General features: G+C 32.6%; 1 protein-coding gene across 1 annotated transcript in view; it reads right to left on the bottom strand.

The window, feature by feature from the left end:
- The window catches only part of COL11A1 (collagen type XI alpha 1 chain), a 284,803-nt gene that overhangs the window by 158,566 nt on the left and 107,794 nt on the right, over window positions 1-18,443 (bottom strand). The window contains 12 exon segments of the mRNA XM_021000146.1: window positions 355-399; window positions 956-1,009; window positions 1,362-1,406; window positions 1,914-1,967; window positions 3,360-3,404; window positions 3,518-3,571; window positions 5,550-5,603; window positions 5,806-5,859; window positions 5,956-6,009; window positions 7,450-7,503; window positions 11,262-11,318; window positions 15,665-15,748. Coding sequence (XP_020855805.1) covers window positions 355-399; window positions 956-1,009; window positions 1,362-1,406; window positions 1,914-1,967; window positions 3,360-3,404; window positions 3,518-3,571; window positions 5,550-5,603; window positions 5,806-5,859; window positions 5,956-6,009; window positions 7,450-7,503; window positions 11,262-11,318; window positions 15,665-15,748 — 654 coding nt within the window.

The following is an 18,443-nucleotide window of genomic DNA, read 5'->3' as shown; positions in this document are numbered from 1 at the left end:
TCAAAAGCATATTTAATTACATTTTTTTTAAATGAGAGAAAAGGAGTACCCAAAGCTAGGAAAAACCTTCCCTCATCTAATGGGTTTGTGAAATTAATATAGCTGAGAATTTCACTTTTGGCAGCTGTCCAAGTGACAGCTATCTAAACTTTTTATCAGCCTCAGTTAGTGCTGTATGAATGAATTCCTCTTCTCCCTATGTTCCATAATTTACAGTGGTACTCCAGACAAATCCCTGTGCACTAGCCATAAGTAGAGAATATCTATAACATAAAGAAAAGCTTTTAGGTTTGAATTGAGGTTGTTCACACCAGTTCAGTGAGTAGAACGGATTAGAGTAACATGGTAACTTACTTTTTCACCAGGAGGGCCAATTGGGCCTTGGGGACCAGGAAGGCCCTGTTAAAAAAAAAAATCCAGTTAAGACAATGGCAGTAATCACTGAATGATGGAATTGTTTGGTTTTTTTTTCTTTATAAGTCACCTTTTAACAATCTATCTCACATTAATCATTTTAGGGGATCAGGAGTGATTAATGTAATATTCCCTCCTCCCCACTTAACAGTCAGTTCTGGAACTTTGTTGGTGCTTTTGAACTAGCTACTCTTCTGGCATACTCTCTGTAACAGGATCCTATTCAGAACCCTCCTGCAGGTGTGGCTATTCCTGCTGGCATTCCGGGAACACTGAATGACTCATTTTTCTCTTGGAAGAAAGGGGCCTCTGCAAGCTCACTTTGGAACACACACACACACACACACACACACACACACACACACACACACATACATACACACACTACTCCTATACTACATTCATACTGTCTATGCTTTTCAGGCCTATTTAGAAAATCCTCAGGCTTTGTCAATTTTACATTTAAAAATATATTGCAAATGTGCATTTACTGAATTATCTTAAATTGTGAACTATAATACATATATTATCATAAACTTACTTGTGGGCCTGGAATTCCTTGTTGACCGGGAGGTCCAGGTTCCCCTTGAGGACCCTAAAATATGAAAACAGAAAGAGACTTTGATGATGGTTTTCTATACTATATCTATATCAATATCAATATCAATATAGATATATATATTTTTTTACTTCTGCACCTAAAAATAAAACTAAGAAAGCTTGTTTCTCCTCTGAAGACATTTGATACTGATTTTCTCATATGTTTCCTTTCTCTCCAACCTTTGTTGATATTTTAAACATTTCAATTCACAAAATTTAAGTGCTGATAGAAATAGTTTTCTTTGACAAAACATTGTGTCAAATTCATATTTTAGACATAGAAATTAAAATGGTTTAAAGAACTAAAATCTTGGTTTTGAGTTATTTTGTTAAGATTTTAAACATACCATGTTTCCTTTCGGACCAGGTGGGCCATCCACACCAGCAATACCCTGGGAAAAGACAGAAAATTAATGCAAGTGATTACAAAAACATGTATGGCACACAAAAAAAAAAGGAGAGGGGAGAAAGTACAGAGGAAAAAAAGAAAGAAGAGAAGAAAGGAAAGAAAGGAAGGAGGGAGAAGAAAAGAGAAGAAAGAAAAAAGAAAACATTTTATAGAAAGAAATTTCCTATAAAAAAGGAGTTTTCTTTACCATTGTATCTATATTAGACTGGTATATGATTTACCATTATTATTCCCTGGCTTCTGGAGATGTGCCATGAAAATATCTCTATTCTAAAAAAGGTAAACTGAAGGAATGAAAGAGAAGAAAGAAGGAACAAAGAATCATTGAGATTTATAGGCTTTATTAAAAGAATTAGAAAAGAAACAAGATGGTGGAAATGGGTTGACTACTGAAAGTTACTGTGGATTTACAAGATTTACGGAATTAAACTGTGAGATTTCTTCATAAGATATTCATTTTCCCCCTTTTTTCTTTCTAACCAATACTTACAGGTTGTCCTGGAGGGCCAGGTGTTCCTCTGGGTCCCAACAGACCTCGTGGACCCTACAGTAGAAAAAATAAATCAGTCATTAAATATTCTCAAAATGGGCCTTTGCTCCTGAAAGTCAACTATTCACTAAAATATTTAATGCAATGTTTAGAGTACAAATATTTGTGGAAGTTCCTGTTCATCTTACACAGAAAGGTGTTTTAAAAACCTGTGTTAAAGATATATAAATATTTTGTGTTTATAATGATCCATGAGCCAGGATGCATAACAATGACTCTTTGGTATGAAAAAATGTATAAACTTGCTTATGTGTACACGTACATCTCCAGGAAAATTTAACAATCATAAAGCAAATCACTATATCTCAAGATGCCCTTTAGTCTCACCATTCTTTTTAATTTAGAAGGTAACATGAGACCCTAATTTTCCATCAGAAGACTACACAAAATGAAACCAGCTTGTTTCTTATTTATTCTGCATATCTCTGTATTTCTTTCAGAGTACTCACCGAGGGCCATTTAGAAAGGTAAACAGGGTTTTTGAAAGTCACTTTCTTTAAAAACTAATTTTCTTCAGCAAAACTAACATGCCATTTTTCATTTTGACGCAGTTGAAATTGTGGTAGAATAGATTAAAGGGTAAGAAGCCATGGATTTTAGTCTTGACTCTGAATTTAACCTCCTTGACTATCAGTTTCCTCAATTGCTAAATGAAAAAATTGGAACAGATGATCTCCAAACTCCCAAAGTATAAATATGTAACTAGACATTTTAGATCTTTCTACTTTGTCTGATCGCAAAATTTCCTAATTTCTTTTCTTTTTTTAAGAACTAAGATTATCATTTTTGTTTACATGCATTTTGTCTGCCATCTCACTCCCACTCAACACACATCAGAATCTTAATCTAATTATTTACAAGCAGTTTCCAAATCTGCATACTTGTTTCTAACTGAAAATAAATCTCCTACTAACTCAAACTGGATAAGAAAAAAAGAGAGAGAGAGATGAAAATAAGTTAATTACCAAAATCTGATTAAAGGACTAATTTGTATTTTGCATATTGCTACCTCTAACTTTGTTCCCAACCCTCAATAATTTTATGTTACTCTATGTTCTCTATTTTAAGAAGTATGTAAATCTCATCTCATCAGCAAATTTATATATATGCATGCATATATGTATACAAATGTACATATATTTATATTTATACATATATTCATATCTAAATATGCATCTGATTTATTAGTCAAGTACCTGTAATTCTTATAAAAGTCTTTTAAAACCTTTTATTTACTATAGTCATAGAAATAGTATATTTCATATCCAGAATAGAATGGCAAAAACTATGAATTAATTTAGCCATAATCTTTTTCTTCCAAAACAGGAAGGTATGCATACTAGTTTTAGAACAAAATTCTAAAATCAAGAAGAAAATTGTGCTTACAGCTTCACCTGGAAGACCTCTTGGTCCAATTTCTCCATCTTCTCCCTGTCATTGATAAAAAAAAAAAGATGCTAATGAAATGGCACTTCATATCAATACATTAGTAATTTTCTGTGTTGAAAATATTCATTTGATGAATGAAACTTTTCCCAACATACTCTCATTCCATCTTCACCAGGAGAGCCAGGAGGACCTTGGGGGCCACGTTCTCCCTGTAAAGTAAATAAAAATATAATTTGAACATGCAAACAAAGTAGAACTTCACAAGTCAACCTAGCTACTCTCCTAACCAAATAACTCAGGAATCTTGGATGTGTGAACTTATTAATATGCTTTATTTGCTTTCCTCTGAATACTTCCTTGATAAAAACACCTCTACATTCTCAGAAGACAGTTAGGCCTTTTATCTAATAATGCTAGGCAAATGTTTCCCATAAGCATAAATTCAGTTGCTTTTTTAAAACACATTTTTCTTATAAATACACAAATTATTTTCAGGCATTTCATTATTATGATCATTTACTCATTAAATAGCTATTATTTTGCTATCTTTTAAAATATTTCTTTCTTATTTTTGAAGAATAAATTTGCATACACTGCTTTTCTTTTTTGTATTATTCTCATTCATTAAAACATGACTGCAAGACTGAAAATCATATAGATTTGGCTTTCTCGACCTGAACTGTATGTTGATTGCCTTCAGATTTCCAGTATATTAAAGATTGTTTGGCTATGTTTTCAAAGAGTAGTGAGATTCTCATCCTTTTCCCCTCTTTCTTTCCTAATGCTATTCCTGAGGCTATTCTTAAACTCTAAACCCAGTGGAGGAAACATAAAGGATTTCAGGACTAACTTATTCCCTCCATTGCTAACTATTCACTTGATATCTCTTTTAGAATGTCAAGTAGAACTGTGAATGTATGTTTTTGAGAGTGAGTGCTTCTGGGTGTATCTGGATGGTAAATGAAAGAGTTCATCCATTGACCACATTGACTTTCTAGTCAATGAATGAAAGTCTGTATGATACTTTTTTGGTTCTTTTGTTACCCTGTATTGCTCAAAACTCTGTGAGGCATATAATCTGCACAATAAATGTTAATGATCAATTATGTGTATTTAGATGTTCACAAAAGTGGTTTGTTCCATGATGTACAGAGTTCTAAGCTTGGAAGAAAGGTTTAAATCCTGATTTTAACACTAGTTATATTAACATGGGCAAAGTCATTTGGCCTCTTTTAGCCTCATCTGTAAAAAGGACATCAGAAACTTGTAATTCCTGTCTCAAAAGATTATTCTGAGATTCAGCTGAGAGTAGCTATAAATGCATTAGCAATATTAGATAATGGTTTTAATTTAGCTAATTTATATATATATATATGTATATGTGTGTGTGTGTGCATATATGTATATATATATACATATATACACTTCTCTAGTTGTATCTATATAGAAAGAATAAATGAGTGAAATAAGGTACTTTTCAGATAATTCAAATCAAAATGCAATTCCAAATATATTAGCCTCAACTATCGAGACATCTTATGTAGAAATGTTACCTTGGCTTGAATTTATTTAGACATGGCATGTGTTTCCTCCACTTGCTTTGTTGTATGTGTATGTGTATTAGATTTCTATAAATTATTTAAAAACTCAAAACAAGTATATCATATTAGAAAGCTTTAGTGATTTGCATGATTCTCCTACAGTGAAGTCAGAAAATATGTATTCAGTAGCTACTATTTGCCAGGAACTATGTTAAAGGTTGTGGATACAAAGAAAAGCAGAAACATTCCGTCATCAAGCAGCTCATGATTTAATGAAGGAGACAACAGGCAAAAAACTATGCACAAACAAGTTATATGCAGGATTTGGAGATAATCTCAGAGGAAAGGGACTAGCCTTAAGGCAGACTAGAAAAATCTTGCAGAAGGTGAGATTTTTCCTGAGACTTCAAGGAAGCCAGTAATAATATATTTTTTTTTACTGTATTTATATTCATATTTTCAGACTGTTAAATTTTTTTTCATCTAATACTCTTTTCATTTATTTCAATTCTGAATATCTGAAATACATGTCATATGCAAGACACTGTACCTGGAAAACTTACAGATTTGTTATGAAAATCCTAAAATCTTATGGACACCCTACTGTGGTTATTCAGTGAGTAAAAGAATAATTTATTTTATTTACTCTATGGCCTTTGTCACCAGGTAGACCAGGAAGCCCATCAAATCCTCTGTCACCCTGTCAAATAAAAATAAACAGAAATTTCCAATTATAAAAATAATTAAATATAAGAACAAATCACAAGAAATGACTACTCTGAATTTTTAGAGTTCCTTCCTTTCCATCTGATTCATTTTAGTAAAGAAAAATGTCATATGGTAAACTGATATGAACATATGGTTAATATTGAAGTGAAAACCCAAACATGAGAACAGCTGACCTTTGCACCAGGTTCTCCTGGCATTCCTCTTCCTCCATCAGCTCCTGGGCGACCCTGAAAAATGCCAAGCACATAGCTATGTGGTTTCTTATAACATAGTAAATGAAAATAAATGTATTTGTTAATCTTTGCAATGTAATTAAATCATACCCTTTTTCCAGCTTTGCCAGTTGGACCAGGAGGACCTTGAATACCACGAGGACCCTATGTTGAAATACATCAATTATTCTATTTTGCAACATTATCAATCAAAGGTGTGATATTATTGGCCAAATTAACATCTTAGAATCAAAAGTCATTTAGTTCTTACTTTTTTAAATTTCAGATACTTTCCCATCCAACTAAATATGTTAAAATTAATTTTATCATTTAAAAACTTAGGTAATAAAGAGAGAAGGGAAAAATATAAAATCTTTTCTACTAACTCCTTGGTTAACTAGCAAATAAATACACTTATATTTCCAATTAATTGAAAGTGACATCTGTGTTTCTTAAGTCTAAATGTTAGCATAAAAAAAGATCTATTTAGAAACTAATTAAAAAAGGAAGTATATCTTTAAAATGTGTGTTTGTATCCTAAAAAATGATGTACTATTTCATCCATCTCCAAAAGACTATAATGAAAGACACCACTGTTATGACAGTAACCTCTTAATTCTGATTCAAAGTAATAGGTTAAGAATATAGAATATGGCACATTTATCTACATAATCAGGTTTTTTAAAAATTCTACCTATGGTTTAAAGTACATGTGAAAGATAATATTAAAACAAATAACATATGGGAGAGAAAAATAATTTCATAACTGTTTTCAAATGCAGATCTACACATAACTAACATAGTTACAAGAGTATGATAAGAAGAACACAAGCCTTAACAGCAGGAAGACTTGGTTTTCAGTCCCACTAGTGTCTAACACCAGCTCTGGGACAAGTGTCACATCATTTAACATCTCGAAGCCTCAGTTTTCTCATCTGTTAAATGAGGATAATATCTATTATGCCTATTTCACAAGATTGTTGTGGGAATCAAATGAAATAACATGTAAAGTGCTATGTAAGCACCAGCTATTATTAACGTATTAGAATTTTATGCCGTGGATATTTAGCATATACAATAAATTGGTTAGTTAGCTCATTAAGGGGTATACAACGCAGGGTGTTTGAAAAGAGATGTAATGTAATATTGAAATTACTCAATTTTTAAAAATGTATTGACCACTTTAAGATACTGGAAAGATACTGAATTGAATATTAATTATTATTTAATGATTACGGGTAACATTTGGTTTAAAAGTCTCCCACTTTCATTTCTCCTGTTAGATATCTAGCCATAAGGAATTTTCTACTTAAAAATAAATACAGCTTGAGAAAGGAAAAAGGATATAAAGAGTTGTGGGTGAGTAATTTCCCACCTCTGACACTGACTACCTGTGTGACCTTGTGGAAGTCCATTAACTTACCCTAGGACTTATTTTCCTATTATGTAAAAGGAAGATATTGAACTATATTGGCCTCAGAGATTGATTCCAAATGTTGATATTTCTGAGTTTCAACACCAAAGCTTTTCTGTCTGGAAAATACTTTACCTCTACTATAAAACTAAAGAAATAAAAAGAAACAAAGGGAAAATTTTTGGTTTTACCTGAGGACCTGGTTCACCCCCTTCTCCTTTGGCCCCTGATGAACCAGGCCCACCCTGTGTAAAAGGCATAAAACATAAAATTAATTAAATTCTGTAGTTTCCTAATAACTTCTTCATATTCACTTCCCTAGCCTGAAAAGAACTCTTAATGTTCTCCTGAAAACATCTCACTAAATTAATTTTTAAAATGATTACTCTACCTAAACTTTAAAGCAAAAATAGTCCTCTAAATATAATATATTCTACGTAAGAATCTGAATCTTATTTAAATTTTTAAGGACTCTACAACACTCAGATGGATCTACTATCTCAATAACATGCATAAAATAACACGACCAATTTTTTTTTATGTATTTTACCAGATCACATAAGACTCTCAATGAGGACATTTGAAAGTTAGCAACATGAAGATGTAACTGACTGAATACAACACAACAGTGCAACTATACACAGATTTCTTCTTATATTCTCTTAAATGCTGAAGCTCTCTCAATTGTATAGTAATGAAAATCTAGGACCAAATACTCTTCTCATCAATGCATTTGTCTTAAATTATTATCAGAAACTTTTTTTCAAATGCTGTCTTTTTCCTATGAGGATGAATCCCTGTGAAGAAAATTTTTTACAAATATTTATTTTATTCAAAAAGTACCAAAAGTAAGTTCAAGGCAAAAATACAATCATTTCTTTAAAAAATGTTATTTTTTCCAAAATGAGAAGTCCATGTAGTGTGGAAATGGCTTTTAAAAATTATTACATAGATGCATAAGATTCTCCACATCCAAATTAAAAATTGAATTTGATAATCATAACTGTTTAATGTTGAAAAAGTGATCTTTTAAGATACAATTAAAATATTTCTCAGAGTGTTTAATCAATGTACTCTCAAATAAATAGCAAGTTGAATCAGTTCAGGATAGAGATGAAAGTTGTGTCAAATCAAAGAATCTGGATTTCTAGAGCCTCCTGGTGGATTCAGAGAAAAATAGCTGTTGGTACAACTGTGATGAAATGCTGTAGATGGAGCACCAAAAATATTCTTCTTTGGAAAATTCCTTAGTGATATGATCAAATTCCCAGGAAAGAACTCTTTCAATTAATTTTTAATATCAACCAAATTGATTTAGCATTAAATCAGACTGGTGATTATTATACATCACTGCACTCAAGGTAATTACAGAAACAATTTATTTTAATTAATCTATTTTATTCTATAACATGAAATAAACACCAGCTACTTAACAGAAGCATGAACCACCATGCCCAACTTCTCATTCTAAAAGTTGCTCCTTTCTCTTTCTATTCACAGAATAGAGACCTGAATCCCTAGATTTCCTACTTAATTTGCCACAGAGAACTCTAGGCATAGAAGTCTAGTTTATCAATAGGAAGACCTAAAATGGAATGTGGTGAGAAAATTTACATATTGTTTTCTTATTAATAAAGGCAAAAAGCCATTTTCAGAATTATCTATAATAATAAAATCACAGGTCTGCTTAAAAAGTAATCATGAAAAGTAGAACAAGCCCATTTCCTTTTTTCAGTGAATAAATCAGAATGCAGAATAGTGACATCTTTTTGGATTTTGTCCTTTGCATCTTTTGGAAGTTTTGATATGTTCCCTACCCAGTAAATTGTAAATTTAAATGTAAAAGGGATAATAAATTAAAAATTAATTTTATTTAATTTGAATTAATATAAAAATTAAAATAAAAAATAAAATTTTCCAATAATACACCATCCAAGTAATGTACCATCTCAATGATGTGCACATTGAAATCTTATTCCAGGTAGTTTCATGTCTTTATCAGTCACCACAAAAGGAAACAAAATGTATTTTGCCTGAATCTAGCACCACTGGAAGAATTTTTTATGTGAACTAGACTTTCCTCAGCTTATCCAGTCAAAGGCAATTTCCCTCCATGTTTTTCAAAAGGCTTCAAGATTCTGTTAGTTAACCAGCAGAAATGCTACAAGACATTCACTATTGTCATAGAGAATGCTGGCTGAAATTCCCTATTTAAATAATTATTAAAGTAATTTCCACGAAAATGGAAAATTTAGAACCTTGCTATAAAGGATTATTTCTATAATAAAGGGGATTTTATCTTTTTTTCTCTTCTTTTTATGTTTTACCATAATCTAACAGAGTGCTAGATACTCAATAAATGATTAATACTCATCTAATTGATTCTCAAGGTACAAAAATAGAGTTCTGTGGGACTCTATCAGATAGAGTGATTATTTAAAAATGCAAAGATTAAGCACATTTTCCCTTGGGCTTAAATTTATTATTCCTAAATCAATGGAAAAAATTAGAAAATAACATGTTAAATTTTAGTTATAAATATTTAAATTATTGTAAGGCTGATACAAAGTAAAAGACATTTAAATCACATCATAATCTTTAAAATACATTATATGGAGCTCATTTTTCTTTAAAAATGAAGATGATTTGTCAATCTAACTAAATCACACATGTAGACCAGACACTCCTTTCAGAAATAAACCAGTCTCCTTTATTAAATAAAATGCATTTATGCTGCAAGACAAGCCATCTATCAACATCAAAGCAAATTAGTATTTCTTCTAGGGTTAATCATTCTACAACTTCCTTAGTTTTCTCTAAAGTATATATTTTTGGGGCCTGAGGTGTATTTTCATATTGTTCCAAATATTCTTTGCTTATACATTAAAATATGATTATTTAGTTGCATTAATAAATAGACCTTTTGATTGTCAGATTTTATACTTATTTTTCAAGGAATAAAATATTTAAAATAACCTGAGGGTTTTTTATCATTCAAAAATTTAAACCTAGTCCTCCAATTATATAGCAGATTACATTTCAAAAACACTGTTATTTTAAGACCTTTTAACATACTATTTGCTGCCTTTAAGCCAGTTGGCATACAAAGAAAGGGAAAGAAATTTTTTTTTCTTATAAACATTAACTTTTTCCTATGTTACTTTTAAGGGGAAATAGTATTCTACCAGAACAGAAAAAAGAAGTAAGGAATACTGCCTGGAGTTCAGATCACAGCAAATAGTCAATCTGATTCCTCATCTACAAGTCTTATGTTGATGTCTCATTATGTCATGGGGCAGACCTTAGATTCTCAAAGTCTACACCAAAAGAGTTAACATTTGGATGGGTATATTACCAAGTTGGAGAAACTTTGACTATTGTCTTCTGAGGTTACTAGTCTAGCTAACTTCTGAGAATATTATCACCAAAAAGTTCATCTCCAGATGATGGCTACTTTTTGACACAGTAACCCACTCAATCATCTTCTAAGGTAGAGAGACATTTTAACTTCTGTCAGCTGAAGAAAAACAACCTTAATGACATCACAGATCTTTGGAAGTACTGGAAAATGTTAGTCCCTGAAATAATACAATTTTTGTGTATAACTTCAAAAGATCTTTCAATAACTCTGAATGTTAACTAACTCAGATGATTTATAAACATACTTCAAAAACATCTTAGCAATTATTGTCATTTCTTTGCTATTTAGCCTTGATATAAAGAACTCATGTACATTAAAGAGTAAATTGTTACAAAACTGAACAGAATATTCTAAAAAATATTGACTGAACTAAAGTCTGGCAGAAGTATCTGACTGACAACAGTCTCTCTCTCTCTCTCTCTCTCTCTCTCTCTCTCTCTCTCTCTCTCTGTGTGTGTGTGTGTGTGTGTGTGTGTGTGTGTGTGTGTGTGTGTGTGTGTACACACAAAAAAAATATTTCTAGTGAGTGGTCTGTCAATGCTTGGTATTTAACCTTATGGCATTTTTGTGGGTGTAACATACCACAGGACCTGGTCTTCCAGTTAAACCCATTGGGCCAGGTGGACCTCTGAGAGCAATCTGGAATCAAATGGAAAGAATAAGATAAAAAATTCATTCTTAAAAGATTATTCTTACTTTCAATAACTGATGCAAAGCAGATATACAGAAGCTATGCACAATCAACCCAATATATGTAGCCCAATGCTAGAAAAGTTGCCAGTTCATAATCAACAAAGAGCTATTTTTCCCGCGGATGAAAAATGTCAATATTGCTGTAATATGTCATATTGCATCTTATAATTTCAAATTGCATAAAAACCAGAGCCATGACTCATATTAATGTAATTTATTTAATAGGGAGGAGAAATCAATTTCCTGACAATTTCAAAACAATAAACAACTTAATGTAAATATAATTCTCTGCTGTGAAGCTGCTTTCATAATAAGGCATATTTTTCCATGTGGTAATTTTCAGAGCAAATTCATTTCAAATGGGCAAACCTGGCCTTTGTTAAATAATTATCTTATTTTTCTAGGAACATGTTATTAGAGTTACTAATAGCACACAGTAAAAATTGAATCACATCATTCTGGAGGTGTCAGGAAAATGTACGTTTTCGAATTGTGCTATGCCTCAGTTTCTTGGGATATAATATGATACAAGAAAATAAGTTTGATTTCTATGTGACATTAGGCAAACTATATTGGGTCCATAGAGCAATGGACCTCCATGCTGAATATGTGAAATGTGGAACTGTCATTTTTAAAAGTTGTGACATTTATGCTTCAATGTTATAGTGGTAGAGATTAAATTAATAGTGTGTGCTAATGTGATTTTTAGTAGTGGTCAAACACATATCACAATCAGGCATCACGCAGACAGAACTCATTCTAATATAAGGAGTAGACTAAATCATTCAAGAAAATTACAAAGACTAATAGATTTGCCAAAACCCTGATACTGACTTGTCATATGACCTTAAAAAAGACACTTCCTAATTGTTAAATTTAGACATATGCAAAATGGGAATTATAATTGATGTCATCTCTTTTTCTATAATATTAAGAGTAATGATATGAGAAATGCAAAATCCTTAGAGAAATTATAAATCTTTAAACAGCTAGGTGATGCAGTAGACAGAACATTAGATATAGAGTCAGAAAGATCTGACTTTAAATACTGCTTCAGATACTTCCTAGCTATGTGAATCTGGTCAATTCACTAAAACATTCTTCATTCATCATTTAACTCTTCACTTAACCACTTTCCTCATCATTTCCTCATCTTTAAAATGAGGATAATAATAGCACCAGATTCATTGGGCTGTTGCAAAAATTAAATGAGATAACATATATAAAGTACTTCACGGGTCTTAAAGTACTGTATAAATGCCAGCTATCTTATTTATTATTGTTGTTGTTATTGTTTATTAATTATTACAGCAGATTCAATACAATCTGTTTCTTTGGGGACAAATGAGAGGAACTTTTGGGAACCAAATTGAAATAAGTTTAAATCTTTCCACCTATTGACTATTTAAGAATGAAAAAGATTTTTATTTACATCCTCTAAGGGCAATTTTATTTCAGGCATATTTACAAAACAAAGCATAACAAACTAATATTTAATTATGGAGGGGATTTGGGGCCCTTCACAATCTCACTCTAACATATCTGCCCAAACTTATCTTGTATTACCTCCCTTCACATATTCTACATTCTGGACAAAACTACCCACTGACCATCCCTTGTTCTTTTCCTGTCTTTTTCCACCTCTTTGCATTTTCTCATGGCATCTCCCTTGACTCTGCTTCTAACTGTCCTCCAAGCCCAGGGGGGGGTCTATCACATGCCATGAAACTACACTAAACCAGTACAAAAATAATTTGGAAATATTAAACAAAATAAATTAGAATAGAACATAGATAATGTTAATATGGGGTTTTCTAAGTCAAAATGCCACCCACCTCCCATATCTATTTGAGTTTGATGCCACTGCTCCAAGCCATTGCCTTCGTTTAAGGATCAATTCAGGTGCCACTTTCTCTTTGTATCTTTTGCTACAGGAACTAAATTCTTCTTCCTTACATTTCTGTTATTTCCTCTGGATCTTCTCTTCATACCTATCTCACTTTCCTTTATATGACAGTAATTTACCCTTCTGCTTGAGATTTGTAAATTCCTTGGTAGTAGGACTTGGGTCATAACTACATAATAATCCTGATATCTTAAACCTTGATTTGCACATACAGGTATTTAATAAATGTTTAATTGAGTTGAATTATATCTTTTGACACAGTGAATATTTAAGGGGTAGCACAGTAGGTAGAGTGCTAGACTTGGAGTCAGGAGGTGAGTTTGAATGCTGCCTAGACATGTATTAGTTATGAGACAATATGGCAAAGCAGAAAGAATACAGGACTTAGAATAAAGAAAACAAATGATCAATCCCACTTCTAAAACACACCTACTATCCATAATACCATGTTTAAGTTACCTCTCTAGCTCTCATTTTCCTTACCTGGAAAAAAGAGACACTAATACCTATAGTTCTATTTTACAGGGGTTGTGAGAATAAAGCAAGATAATATATGTAAAGGTGTTTGTATACTTTAAATTGCGCTCTCTCTCTCTCTCTCTCTCTCTCTCTCTCTCTCTCTCTCTCTATATATATATATATATATATATATATATACATATATGTATATATACATATATGTATATATATATACATATATACATATTTATTCATTCATTTATTCATTTATCTATCTATCTATCTATCTATCTATCTATCTATTTATTTATTTTTAGCGATGATTATGTGACCTTCTCTGTCAGTACTTCAGTTTCTCCATCTGTAGAATAGAATTAATCACACCTATACTATCTACCTCATGGGGATTTTGTAAGAAAAATATTTTACAATACTAAAAGTATTATGTAAATGTGACTTTTTCATTATCATCAATTATTCAATATAATATGCTGCCAAGAACCATATAATCTTTTTCTAATATTATTCTTGCTGTCCTGCTAATCTAATAATAAGAGCTAACATTTATATAGTGCTTTAAAATAGCAAAGCACTTGACATAGTTTTTTTTTAACCTGACATTAACTCTGAGAACCAGATAATTATCCTCATTTTATAGATAAGGAAATTGAGACTGAGGGTTTAAAGTGATTTGCCCAGGGTCACTTAGCTAATATATGTTTGATTTAGGAATGAAACTCAAGTCTTCTTGACTCCAAATCCAGCACCTTATCCACAACACCATCCTTTGACCTAAAGTAAATGTAGCTCTACATGGGAAAATATTTAAAGAATCCATTTGAATTTTGTCCTTTACATTATGTTGAGATTAGAGTAATTAACAAGATAGCATCTAAAATATACATTTTACGAATCTGTAGCTGACAACTGCCCAGATAAATTTAGCGGCTTACAGACTAGAAAGACTACAATTTGTTATCCAATGATTTATTCTGCCCATATACTACACACTGTAGGGCAATGTTGCATTTTAATTAATGGTAGCTAAGACTTAGTCACTTAGTTTTATGAACTAGTTAACACTATAGAGCACAGAGCTAATGAGGCCATGGATAAGGGTATGATCTCAATTGACTTTATTAAGAGGAAAGGTCTACTTCTATAACTTGCATCTCTAATATAGACCATGTTCTCAGATTAGTTTGATTTTGAATTCTCACTAATTAAACTGTTACCTCTCTCAAAAAGATGTGAACTGCTATGAAGGAATGAAAGTATACACATACCCTTCATTCCTGTTTTCATCCTAGTTTTGGCACAATGTTTAGAAGTTTCCACATTGGAAGGCCCCTGTGCTACTGAAATCAATAGTCCAATCCCTATTCTTAGTCATCTATTCAGAGGTCATTCAATGGAAAGTTTTCTCTCACCAATGAAATCACTAGTCTTTGCTGTATTAACATATTCAGAGCTCACCTAATATTTTGTTCATTAATGTGGCATCTAACTGACTAGGAACTTCATTCTTTCCTACCACTAGGTATGACTGTTTTGAGTAGTTTGTGACAGATGAGAATCTGAAACTTTCAGAAATTTGGTATTGTTGTTGAGTCATTTCATTCATGTCTAACTCTTCGTGACCCCATTTGGGGTTTTCTAGGCAAAGACACTGGCGTGGTTTGCCATTTCCTTCTCCAGCTCATTTTACAGATGAGGAAACAGAGGCAAACAGGGTTATGTCCAGGGTCACAGAGTTAGTAAATAGCTGAAACTGGACTTGAACCCAGGAAGAGGAGACTTTTTGACTCCAGGCCCAGCGCTCTATCCATTATGTCATCTGCTGCCCTTCAGAAGTTTACTTTGCATTTTTCTCCTGATGTGACACTTATAAAATTAAAACAAAACAAAATAAAGCTTGTATTCTTACCCGAGCCTGCTGAAGAATAGCTTGAGCCTGAGCTTCCTGAGCAGAGATAGTTGGTCCTTTGGAACCATCTCCACCATAGCGAAACTGTAAACATTAGAAAAGGGGAAAACATTAACTTATTAAGAGTTAGTTTCTATTTGTCCTGTTGGACACAACTCCCAAGAAACCACACGAAAATGATAAAACAGTAAATTTGTTTGCAGACATCACTTAGCAAGTACTAAAGTTGGTCATTTGTCTTCACCTTTGCCTCCTAACTTCCCTGGCTTCCTTTATGTAGCTCAAATAGAAGTGATACTGAAGTCTTTAGCAGTCCTCTACTGTCAACCCCAACAACTTGTGCTATTCCTCTGATTGCCTCCAATTCACTCTGGAGGTATCTGATTTGTATATCCTTGTTTTGCATTCTCTTTCCTTTCGTTAGAATGTGACTTCTTTGAGGGCCAAGACATTTTTTTTTTGTATCCCAAATGCTTAGCACAGTGTCTTGCACATTGTAAGCACTTAACAAATAGTTACTGACTAACTCAACTTCAAACTCTGCAGAGAAAAGTTTAAATCAAAGTACATGCGTATGGTAGACACCTTTTTAATTAAGTTTAATTGCACACATACCATGGACCCGGCATTGTACCATCTCTATAAATCCTTTCTTGGACCCACAATCATTCTTTTTTGGAGACTTAGGTAACCCTTTGTTTTGCACATTTCTGATGCGTTTGTTATATATTATAGCTACCTGTGTTTTTGTCTTCTTTTTTTACTAAGTTATAATCTCCATGAAGGCAGGGACTACATTTTACTATTTTTTGGAACTCTCCTACTACCTCGAATTTTCTTCTAAACCAATGGTGTTAAATTCAAATAGAAAAGTATTCCTAAGGGTTGCATATTGACTTAGAAAAATACTAATTAACATTATACTTGTATTTTTGGTTATTTTGTTATACATTTTCTATTATATTTTAATGTGTTTCAGCTACAGTTGGGAAATGACGTTGACGGTGAGTTTGACTCCTCTGATCTATACAGTAGGTACTTAATAAATAAGGACTAGTGTAATAGTATATTTTTGGAATGCATAATGATCTGGTAAAGGTCATTAACCAAGGTTGTCCTCTGCCCTGGAAAGAGCTTTGAATGGACATGGTTTGCTGTTTGTTCTTGTTCAGTTCCTTTCAGCTGTGTCTGACTCTGTGATCACGTTGGGGGTTTTCTTGGCAGAATTGCTGGAGGGGTTTGCTATTTTGTCTTCCAGCTCATTTTATAGATGAGGAAACTGAGACAAATAGGGATAAGTGACTTCCCCAGGGTCATAAGCTAGCAAGTATCTGAGGCCAGATTTGAACTTGGGAAGATGAGTCTTTCTGACTGCAGGCCCAGCCCTCTATCCACTGAGCCACCTGGCTGGTTCACTGATTCAATTATAAATCATATAGTCTCTATGGTATGATTCTCAAATTCATGTAGGGTTTGAAATGTCTTCTATATTGTGACGTTAGGGAATTTCATCTATCTCAGACACAACGTAGATAGTGCAACAATTGCTGGATTTGAGGTCGAGAGACCACATGTTTAACTCCTGGCTCTGATGCTACCTGTCATGTGAATCTGGGTAAGCAACTGCTCTGGGTTTCCTTATCTATAAAATGAAGGGGATGGACTATACAACCTTTATATTCCTTTGGCTCTAAACAGCGCTGAGAACATTGAAAATACTTGATTGATTTATTGTTCCTTTGATACGTATATAAATCCTTAAACTATCTGAGTATGGTATAAATCAAGTCTGTAGTTTACACAGGCATACCTTGCATTATAAATAGATATATATTTTGGAAAAGGGTGTTTTTAATTGAATAATACTTTGGTAAACCAATGAAACTCCTATTATTTAGAAGAATTTCATTGTCATTTTTTTGGGGGGAGAATACTGGATATTCGAAGCACAGGTGCCACCCATGGGCAAAATCCCAATATTGACTGGCACAGAAGTTTTAACCTGCTGTACGTTTTTCCTATTTGAGATGATTTATCCCTCCTTAGGCAGCCTTTCATACCCTCCCAATTGGGTACTCTGTAAAATGGTACTGTGATTTAGTCTGAATGTCCAAATGTCTTTAGCACTACTGAAGTTCAGAACTCTCAAAATCAAGGAATGTACCAGCCTCATCCTTTCCCGTTATCAAGGATTATCAGAATGTTCTAGTATACACTGCATATGTCAAATAATCACTTTAAGAGATCAATCACCCCTTAGTTTATCTATTACCCAGATTATCATACATTGAATTTTGTTAAAGGAAGGCACATTTGTAACCTTAATGGGATGACCTAGATCATATTAAATTAATTCTCAAGAGAAGAGAAAAATTGAAATGTACTAGAGGACCTGGCCTTTACATTTTACTAACCTTTGTACCTTCAAGCAGGTGCTTATTCTTTGTGGAATTGAATTCAGAGCATATTCTATCTAATCTTGTTACCAACTAAATTCAGTAGGACACTAATAAGATTATGAATCTTTGAGATCAAGGGCATGAATAATAACCAAAGAAAATGGGTGCTCAGTAATATTATTAATGTTATTTATAAGAATCAACACTTAAGGTAGATGGGAGAGGTAGATAGGAGGAAATAAATCCATTTAGAGGCTTAAATCAAGAAATTAGATCACAAGACATTTCAAAAAGTTTCACTGAGTTTGTTGACATTTTGCCTAACTTTTGAAGTTTCACTTTTTCTCCCTGAAATTGGAGACCTGACCTTTATTTAAAAA

This window comes from Phascolarctos cinereus, unplaced genomic scaffold (assembly GCF_003287225.1).
Source record: "Phascolarctos cinereus isolate Bilbo 61053 unplaced genomic scaffold, phaCin_HiC Scaffold_5;HRSCAF=322, whole genome shotgun sequence".
NCBI lineage: Eukaryota > Metazoa > Chordata > Mammalia > Diprotodontia > Phascolarctidae > Phascolarctos > Phascolarctos cinereus.
The sequence above is the reverse complement of the archived record's forward strand: the minus strand, read 5'-3'. Positions and strand labels throughout refer to the sequence as shown.